We start from the raw sequence: 10,794 nt of genomic DNA, 5'->3' as shown, positions 1-10,794 counted from the left end.
GAGATTAAATACTATTATGAGTAAGTTCTTATGGGGGAGGAGGATGATCAGAAGAAGATGAGTTGGGTTTCTTGGAAGATGATTAGCAAACCAAAAAATGAAAATGGATTGGGCATCATGAATTTAAGAAGGGTTAATAGAACTTTATTGGCTAAATCGCATGGAAGATAATGTAGGATCAGAATCTCGCAACGACAATATTTCAGCGAAATTATCAAATAAACAATACAACAGCGTCGCAGAACAATTTCAGGAAGAATATAATAAATGATGTCAGCTAAGATCACGAGAAAGATGTGATAGTCCTGCGAAAATGATAGAGCTTGCGAAATTAATATTTGTAAGGTTGCGAGAATGTCGCAGACCATACCCGAAAATAAAGGACAGATTAGCTGTCATCCACTATGTATTTCCTTATAAATAGTCGTTCAAGTTGTAAAGAGAGGGAGAGATCTATTTTGAGTAAGAAACAAGTAACTAGGATAGAGAAAGTCTAGAGCAGAGGTCATTCTTGATTTCTTTATCTTTTCTTGTAAGAACATTCAAAGATTCATCAATAAAATTAAGAGTGTAAACCTAAAAATGAGTTGATTAATAATGAAATTATATGAGGGGTGTAGTGTAGGATTTCCTGCAACTAAAAATAATATAAGGAGAAGACAGCTTTGTGGAGACTTATTGTGTATGAGAAATCGAAGGCGGAGGAGAACTTCATGTTACCTTTGTAGGTGAAGGATTTTGTTGGCATAAGCATGTGGTACGATATTCTGAAAGCTAATGATGATTTTTTTGAGACTGTGAACATACAGGTAAAAGATGGAAGATCTATCTGATTTTGGAACGACCGGTGGATGGAGAAAAAGTCGTTTAAGGAGAAATATCCAAGGCTCTATAAGATTAGCAGACAAAATCTGATTCAGTGGCGATGATGAAGACTAATGGGTGGTTTTTTAGCTTTTCTAGATAACTTGATCCTGCTGAACGAATAGATCTTTTGGAGATTAAATATGACTTGAGGAATGTGCAACTTATTCAATGCGAAAAGGACGTGCTGGATAGGGAGTGTAAGGCTAAGATTATTTACCTAAAACTGAGAGATGCAAATCCATATTGAGAGTGTTTCAATATCTTGTCCAGCAAGTCTGCACCGAATATGCTATTTTTATTATGGGGTTTCTCTACACAATTCTATTCCGACATGGGATATGTTGCAACACAGAGGGGTGCCTATTCAATCTAACTTGTTCTTGTTATGCAATAACTCAGTAAAGATTACAGAACATTTATTCATTCATTGCAGCTAGGCTACATATATATAGGGATGTATTCATGTCTGCTTTACAAGTTCATTGGGTTATGCCATTACAGTTTAAGGATATGATGATGAGTTTGAAGCTGTTCACAAACTCAGGTAGGAGAAAGCAAGTTTGGCATTCGATGCTTTTTGCTATTTGCTGGGAGCTTTGGAATGATAGAAACAAAAGGGTGCATGGAGGCAGAATTAAAACTAAAGAGGAGTTGGTGCATGCTGTGAAGTTGAACATCACTCTGTGGAGCTCTAATACTGATATTTTTTAAGGTCTATTCAGTGAACCAGATTATCAATCATTGGGAGGATATCATGTCTATGTAATTCGTCTTTCTTTTGGTTGGTATGAGATTTTGATCACTTTATCTTTGTAAATATCTTATACATATTCTTTTTTTGTTCTTTCAGTATATCCTTCCTTTTCAAAGAAAAAGAAAGGTTGATTTTCTCGGTAAGGCTAACCTCTTTGGTCCATCAAATTTAGCTTTTAAGTTGATTCTGCGTTAGTTTGAATCAGCTTCTGATCTTATGGTGATTTAAGATTGAATCACCATATTTTCCTAATGGTGTGACGTACGTATTGTGCCTATTGATTGGGCGCAGAAAGAGAAGTCATTAGATCACTAAGAGATGTTTTAATTTAATGGCTCAGATTTTTTTTTCTTAATGGTTAGGCTCAAAAGTGTAGGGAGGTTGGATCACCAGTATAGATGTGCATATAAATCATATCTCTGCGCACAAATGTTTTTTTTTCTTTGCGCCCAACAATTACATAGAAAATGTTAAGTCGAGTACTGCAAATTTGTGGTGACCAGACAGATTTTCGACCAGCAGACTTAATTTGAACGATTTTGTGGCACTTTTTTAAGGCCATAATGACATCTTTTGAGTTGTTTTTTTGTTTTTTGTTATTTTTGAAAGGTGTATCCAATTCATTAAACTCAAACTTGTGTTATAGTTCTAGGGTATTTGGTCCCTATTTTATCAGCATTGATAATGTTGGAAAGGATGTTGGGGAAATTGTTTTGCCAAATTTTAGTCGATGCCGATGTTGGATTGCTTTTTTGAGGTTGTACAACTTGGTTTTCAAGTTCGTCCGCCGCCTGATTTTCTTCTTTGTATGCATGTTGTATTTTTGTGCTCGGGATGTGGTGCATTAGTTCTTTGATTTCATTCAACATTGTTTGTAGGTACCAAGGTTGGTTATCTTCTGATTGTTGTAGTAGTTTGATTACCAGTTGGGAATCCATTTCAAACCAAACCTTATCCCATTGTTGTCTAAATGCTATTCTGACTGCTAGAAGTAACCCCCAAGTCTCTACTGTTGTTGATGTTGTAATCCCCAAAGGAGCTTCCATTGCAACTAGCAGTGTTCCGTTGGTGTCCCTTCATATTATTCCTGCTCCTGCTGGTCCTGGTGTCCCTTTTGATGCTCCATCAGTGTTGACTTTAATTCATTCTTCAGTTGGTGCATCCCATCCAACCAATATGCTTGTCGGTGTCGAATTAGTTCTGCTGCTTTGGTTGTGTATAGAGGGTTGAATACCCGGGAGGATCGACATTAAGTGTTCTTGTGCCCTGTGGTACTCTTTGAACATGACCTTGATTGTTTGAGCTATCTGAATTGGAGATTAATTATTTTTACGGTAGACTATTGCATTTCTTTTTAACCATAGATGCCACAAAGTAAAGGCGAATATGACATTTATCTTGTTTGGAAGTGTGTGATACATTGCTTCCTGTATAGTTGTAGGTTGCTGACACTGGTTTTGTTGTTGGTTTGTCGGGGTTTGTTGGTTGATTTCCAAATCGATAATTTGCCACACGATAGACGATCGTTGGCGTTGGAACATCATGTGTTTTTTCGTTTCTGGTACTGTGTGACATAGTGGGCAAAGTAGTGAGGTGACAATGTGTTTCTATGCTAGGATGATGAAAGTGGGTAGTCCTTCTAAGGTGGCTTTCCATAAGAAAAGCCGGATTTTTGGTAGGCACTCCAAAGTCCAGATGGCTTTATGGTGCTTTGGGTTGGGAGGTCGATTTTGTGAGTTGGGTTGAGCTGGGAAGATGGTTTGAGGATGGTTTTTGGTGGTGGATGAGCTAGGAGAATTCTCGCTAGGATGAGTCTGTATGGTGGATGGAATATGGTTTCGTTTTTTTCCGGGTTTGGTTTGATGGGATATGAGGGTTTGGTATCCTGTTTTGGCGGAGTATTGTTCATTTGTTGTGAATGGCCAGATCACTGTGTCAGGTTATGGAGGTTGTGGAAGATAAATGTTTGTGATGCCGTGGGTTATTGCTGCTGGGAACATGGTATGGATGAGCTCATGGTTCCAAGTGTTGTAGTGGGTGTTTATGAGGTTGGATACCATGATATTAGGTAGAGGTGGGTTGATGGTTGTGATGGGTTGATGTGGTATCCACTTACTTATTAGCGGTGTGTCTTGACAATTTCCAATTTTGAATGAGGCATGTTCCCGCAAAAAAATAGCTAAATTAGATAAAGATTTCCTCATAGGGCTTGTTGTTTGCTTTGGTTTGGAAATTGGTTGGGCCAGTAGAGGATGATGATTCATATATTTGTCTCTCGCCATTGTTGCCCAGATGGATTTATCATCTCCATGTACTTGCCATACTTTTTTCATGAGAAGGGCTTGGTTATGTTCTCGGCTTCGCCTGATGCATGTGCCTCCCATATCTCTTGTTGTTGTCACCTTTTTCCATCCAATTGGGTGTAATTTTCTTGTGTTATTGTCATGCCCCAAAAAAAATTCCTTGTGATTCTATCTATCTTTTTATGAATATGAGCCGGTAGGAGCTGAGTCTGCATTACATGATTAGCCGTAGGGAGTAATGAAGTTTTGGTGAGCAGTTCTCGTCCTGCCTGATTGACACATTTGTCAATCCATCCCTTGGTTTTCCTCTCCATCCTATTGAGTAGCTACGTGTACATGTGTGTGCTGCTTCTCTCTCTTTTGAAATTAAATGTACTCCCAAATACATTGGTGGGTGTTGGGACGTTGGTATCTCGAAAAAACTTCGCAGTCCATTTATCTCATCCGGGTGCAATGTTGGGTGATGAATAATTAAGGATTTATCCTTATTTATGTGCTGACCTGCTGAAGTCGAGTAGGTTGTAATTAGCCTTTGGATTGTGTTGCACGTCTTTGGTTCTGCTACGCAGGTGAGTAACAAGTCATCTGCATACATTAAGTGCACGAGCAGAGTGACAGATGGAACAATTTTGAGTCCCTTGATATTTACAAGGTGTTGTTGATGGGCTAGATTGGTGGAGAGGATTTCTGCACATAATATGTACAGGTATGGCGACAACGGGTCACCCTGTCGAATTCCCCTAGTCGGTGTTATATGGCCAAAAGGTGAAAATAGTATTTTGCGGTAAAGGTGAATTCAATCTTACTATCAAGTCGCAAAGTCGAAAAGTAATTTAAAAGTATTATGAAAAGTAATTTAAAAGTATTATGTCACTGAACTAACTTTTTACTTTATGATTTAATCAAGTCGAAAAATACTTCCTATATGTGGAATATCGAAACAGTTTTTTGGAGATCTTGATACTTGGGAGTGGGGATAGGTTACTCATGCATACATCTAAGTATGAGCATTAATAGACACACCGAGCGGTAATACCGCAAAAAAATCCTGCTGCTTACAGATTTTGGGTCCCTTTGCCCACTGGGATTAGCACGGGGGAACTTTTTTGATGGTGGGCCCATAAATGTGAGATGTAGCAGGTTTCACGGGATTTTCAGCTCGGTAGATGTATCATTTTCGATCTAAGTATTAAGTTGAACTGAAAAGAATTAGAATCTTGGATCTAATATTAACAAAGTGGTTTATAACTTTCCTCACAATTTTGCTTGGGCTTCGAGAATCTCTTCTAAAGTGAACTTCTTGTTATGGTGTGTTGTTCGTGGAAGACTCAACTCAAGATAGGATGCAGCACAGAGGGATAGACATCTACAGCTCATGCAGTTTATGTGGTGACTGTCCTGAATCACTTGATCACATCATTCTATACTGTAAAGTGGCGCACAAGGTATCGTCTTCTATAAAACCAAATGATAACAGGCCATGGGTATTTCCGGACTCAATTTGTAATCTTGCCAGAACTTGGTTCAAAAATCAACTTTCTAGCAATGATAAAGTGGTTTGGGGCCTCATTCCGGCAGCAGTTGTGTAGGTTCTTTGGAGAACGAAATATTAGAGTTTGGAAGAAAACTACTCTCACAAAACAAATGAAGAGTTGTGCATTGCTACCAAATCCCTTGTGCTTATTTGGGCTGCTGCTTTTGGTACTAGGATTCACTTAAACTTTACATGTACAGTTCATATTTGGAGTCTTGTTTTTGTTTAATTTTTCTTTGGCAGTACTTTGTACATTTTTCTTCTCTTAATAACATCCTCTCTTCTAATCGAAATAAAATAAAATAAATGGTTTAACAGTTGCAATGGAATGAGAGGGATTACAGACTGAATCACAGACTGTGGAGTGTGGACAACACGTTGGATTACCTTGTGGCTAATATTAACAACATAATCTCAAACACTATTTATATTTAAAGTATGTATTAAACAAAAGCTATTGTATAACATAAAAATAATACATCTTGATCCCAACTTGAGCATAAGATAAATTTAACAAGACAAAAAATTAGTATACATATGATATGATATGACCTTTTTGAACTTTTGAATTCTTAGGAAGAACAACTGCAATATCTGATCAAAACCTATACTAGGGTCTTTATCTGTAATGCATTTTAAAAATGGGATTTACTTATCATATCGGATTCTCCTTCTCTCAAACCCTATCCTTTAGATTTCCTATCTAGCAATAATAAGCATGTAACAGAAGCATTGAGATTTTGAGAATCATGAGTACATCTTCCTTTTATCATTATGGGTTCCCTCTATTTTTCAACTTGCTTAAAAAAGCTAAACCTTATTGGAACTAAACTGCGGCCAACATGTATCATATCTTCATTGGTTCGGCTCAATGAATTATCTAGTTACGCGTAATCTTCTTTGTTCTTTTCTCTTACTGCTAGCTGCTACTGGTAGCTCCTTTATAAATTCTACTTTCTAATAAAATCTCCTCTTTCGATCAAAAAATTATCTCGTTACGCGTTATATCTGCACCACCATGTTTCCCTAATATACCTGTTGTCTAGAAGCACAATGCGTCTTTTGGGTTCGGTCATTTTAATGAATTGGATCCGGATGGTGGTATTAAATTCATCACCCCTAAATCACGATGAATGATCCGATGACAAAATGTATGTCCATCACGTATTTTGGGTTACAAGTAGATTATGAACCAACGTCAAAACAGGGCCTGTCCTGATAGGCAAGCAGGGCAAGCCCCACTTGCAGGCAACACAGGTCCGAGGGCAACAAAAAGCTCATTTCTAATTGGGAGTTTTCATTAAGTTAAAAAACAGATGGACTAAGTTATTATTTATATAAATTTGAAGGGCTAAAAATGACTTATATATAGTTTAATAACTATAATATAAACGATTTTAGTTTTTTTCTCCGTCTCTTTCATTCTCTTCCCCGGTCATGCATCCTCCCTTTTCTTCTTCATAGACCAGTTTACTAATAAACACAACCAATAGACTATCTAAAATAGAATTTTATTTAAAAACAAAAGCATTTTTTACCACTTCACTTATCTTCCATTTTTCTTCCATAAACTATACAAATTTTCTTTATGATCGCTTTTGATTATTGTTTTCTTTTTTTTTAACTGTAGTTGTCTATTTTTGTAGTAGTATTCTATTTGTGAATTAGAATTACAAATTAACTACGCCATTCGTTCAAAAGAATTCTTTCCGCGGCCTTCGGCCGCCTTACATATTAGTGACATTCTAATCATACACAAGCAAAAAATTATCTTCAATACAGGGGCAAAAGAAAAATCGTTCGCTTCGGGACAAATTATTTTCAGGAACGGTCCTGGTCAAAATTTGGGTTACGAGGTCATTTTGGGTGAAGTGGTAGATTCTAATTCTCATGGAAAATATTAGATCACCTTTTGCGAATTTTGGGTCATGAGACTTATTTCGAATGGTTTACCATCACATAGCATTTTTAGGTCATATCGACAACTTTTGTGCTAGGATGCAAAATATTGGGAGGCCAAATAGATTTTAAATTACGAGGTAAATTGTATGCTTCCGTTGCAATTTTAGTTGCAAAACATATCTTCCCCGGAGGCAAAATTTGTAACGCAATGGAAATTTTAGATCACGTTGCACAATTTGGGGTCATTGGACCCAAGTTAGCTCCCCAACTAAACAAATTTAAGCTTGTAACAAAAATTGTGCCACAAGATAGATTTTTGGATCACAATGACAAATTTTGAGCTAAGGTTTAAGATTAAGAGTTTACATCTCCTTTTCAAGAGAATTTAATTACCCAAATAAATATTCCATTTGATATTGATTTTATCATCTAAATGTTGCTAGGAAAGAAAGCACAAAAACAATGTAGAATACTAGAATTGAACCATTCACCATAAACTCTTTCTCATTGAGCACAAAAAATTGTTTCCACTTCATATACAGCTACTCGTATTTAATTACATGTTGAGGACGGAAAAAAGATACAGAAAAGCCTAAAACACTTCTAACGTTGCAGCAACTGCAAAAACATCCTCATTTGTTTCAGTACACCCACCATGTTTACATCCACATTCCTTCCAGTTCTTGGATGAAAATCGAGCTTGGCTCTTATTTTTCAATGTATGTATTGTTTTGGGTACTGTAATCTTCATCCCAATTTGCAGTGAAGCGGGCTTCAAACTCTCGGAATTGTTATTGTTTTTTAAGATTGCAGGAACCCATTTCTCAATTGATAGCTCAGTTGATTCCAACACTTCTAGCCACGAAATTTCAGCTGTACCCAAAACTTTAGACCTGCCAAAAATTGATTTTGAGTTTCTTGATCGGAGCTCAAATAGTATACTTTGTTGACTAAGTTTGTCAATAACATCTCTATCTCTCGAACATTCAAGCGATATTGACTCATTCCAACACGGATCACTCACAGACGATGATGGCACTTCGCGAGTATTGAGTCGAATTCTTTCGTTGTTTTCATTCATGATATAGTATCTAACAAATACGGTTCCATTGGTAGAGAAGTCGAGGTTCTCAGCTCTTATGATTCTAAGTTCACAGCTAAGTGAAGAACATTTTTCACAAGAATCCATTGATATATGAAGAAATTGATACTGAGATATGAGCAAGGAGACAAAGAAAGGTTAGAGTACTTCTTGCGTTTGTTGTTCTTGTTGAGGATGTGAGTTTGTATATTGAACCTTTGGTGTTGGAGGATTATATATAGGTTTTCTTGGTTGTGCTTGGGAATATACTGTTTTGTTAAGTTGATTTGCCACTTCACTTAAAAGAATGAATGAAATCCCCACCCAAATCTTTGCTTCTAGTTAACAAATAGTATATGAACTTTATATTAGTTCCAAGAAATTAATTAAGAACATAAAGTAGTACACAGTTGACAACTACTTAGAGGATATCTGGCTTGATCTCTTGGAGATCTTGAGAGGCTACTCCAAGTGAAGTTGTTTAATTGGGGTTCGCAGAGGGGCTAAAGAGAGATCGTATTTGTGGGTAACGAGCTGGATTCTTTTATGAAAAGAAACCATGTGGTTGAAATTAACAAGTGATCCCCACTTTTGGTTTAAGATAAAATCTAACAACATTAAAAATTAATATGTGATTATGAACTTCTGAATATTATTTGAACAGACAAGTTGCAAGGTTTCCAAGATTCACAACTTCACTAGTGTCCTTATCTAATCCAACGTATTTGTCAATCAGATTTTACTTACCATTTTAGATTCATTTATAGAAATTTCTCTAGATTTGCAATCTTTAAATTAAAAACAAAAGCAAAAGAGATGCTACTTAGATTATTATTTTGAGGACATTTTTCCCTCTAGAAGTTAAACGAAGACAAAGGCATTAACGATTGGTGGCCGTGCTCTGCTTGTAGTTCCTTTTAATGGTTTAGGACAAAAACTATGGCGATTTCAAGACGACAAAAGCTATAAAATCAAATATATTGGCGACTATGTAGCATCCCAAGTTTAGGGCAAATGGAGGGTGATTAGAGGGTTACTACTTACTAGAGTTTGTCGCTTCACTACATTCCCTGCTTAATCTGAGATCTTACTAATTCAACACATAAGTCTCCAACTAAGTATTTTGGATGGTGGATCCAATGAAATCCATTCTTTTGGATCATTAAAAGAATTTAGTCATTGCTATCATCGCCAAATGATTTTCCGAATTTTTATCTAGGTTATTGAAGAAGATATAACTGTAGATACCAAAAATCATGCTCGACATGTGGCGTCAAATGAAGGCCGAAGTAGTATAACATTCCTAGGATAGTCAACATAATATCTTAGCTTAATTTCCTTAGTTTGTAAGTAGAGGCTATATTTGTAAATTTATTTATATTCTCTACTATTTAAGAAAATATCTAAGAGAGAAAGGGATGGGATTTTATTTTATCCAAATAATGAGCTCCCAAAAAACTCTTTAATGGAGTTTATGTAAACCAAATAATGATGAGTGAAGAACAATGAATACAAGTGTGGGTGTAGTTATGGATTTTCCGTAGTTACATTTTGGCGCTAGAAACATGGAACAAGAGAGTTCCAGTTAAGTTTGGTTATTGTTAGCAGCAGATTTCACCGGATCTCAAAGATTAAGGGACAAAAACGGAAGATTGAATGAAGATTTGCACCTTCAGACAACATATATTAAGCATCAGCATGATAAAAGATCTGAGAGATCTCAGTCAACAATAGATCAAGAAGAAAAATCCTCTTTCTTAACCCCTCATTTCTCTTAATACTATTTGCTTTCAGATCTAGTGATTTATAAAAGAAAATTTTGGAAAAGCTTTCAAGCTCGATTCAAAATGAGTTCTGGTTATTGATATTGTAGATCTAACTTCTCCCGTTGATTGCTTATTGTAGTGTGACAAAGAATAGTCAGTACCAAACTCTCGTTTGTGGTAGTTAACGAGGAGGGTCGAGACTGCATAGCTAAGTGTTGCAAGGAGTTTTCAGAACCTTCTTCGGACGAGTAACAACTTGTGGAGACAAAGCAGATAAATCGGGGCCATCAAAAGAATAGAGACCCAATGACGAAGCCCAGTGAAGGTTCATCAGTCAATTATCCAACTAGCACCAACGAAGAAGAAGAACACAATAGTCGATTTTGGTTCGTACACGGTGACGAAATATGAGTATAAGTGGATCAATAAGCTCTACGAAGATAATAACTCACAAGAACGAGGACGAAATCTACTTCGGCAAGACTCGACCGGCCAAGACAAAGCAACCAGCTCGTGGCAATCAGAGTATAGAATCGGTGACGAATATAAATGGAGGTAGCACATCAATAAAGCGACGAGCTCACAAA

The 10,794-nt window shown here is 36.6% G+C and overlaps 1 protein-coding gene across 1 annotated transcript; it reads right to left on the bottom strand.

Annotated features, from left to right (window-relative positions):
- Positions 1-7,952: 7,952 nt before the first annotated feature.
- LOC113335889 lies at positions 7,953-8,549 on the bottom strand. The gene has a single exon (XM_026581908.1). The coding sequence runs from the start codon at positions 8,547-8,549 to the stop codon at positions 7,953-7,955; it is 597 nt and encodes a 198-aa protein (XP_026437693.1).
- Between the last annotated feature and the right edge of the window lie 2,245 nt (positions 8,550-10,794).

The sequence above is a fragment of the Papaver somniferum genome, unplaced genomic scaffold (genome assembly GCF_003573695.1).
Source record: "Papaver somniferum cultivar HN1 unplaced genomic scaffold, ASM357369v1 unplaced-scaffold_150, whole genome shotgun sequence".
Lineage (NCBI taxonomy): Eukaryota > Viridiplantae > Streptophyta > Magnoliopsida > Ranunculales > Papaveraceae > Papaver > Papaver somniferum.
This window is presented reverse-complemented; position numbering and strand designations above follow the sequence as displayed.

What these genes read in the sequence shown, in the direction of transcription:
- LOC113335889 (XM_026581908.1), bottom strand. Translation starts at nt 8,549, where the DNA reads ATGGATTCTTGTGAAAAATGTTCTTCACTTAGCTGTGAACTTAGAATC.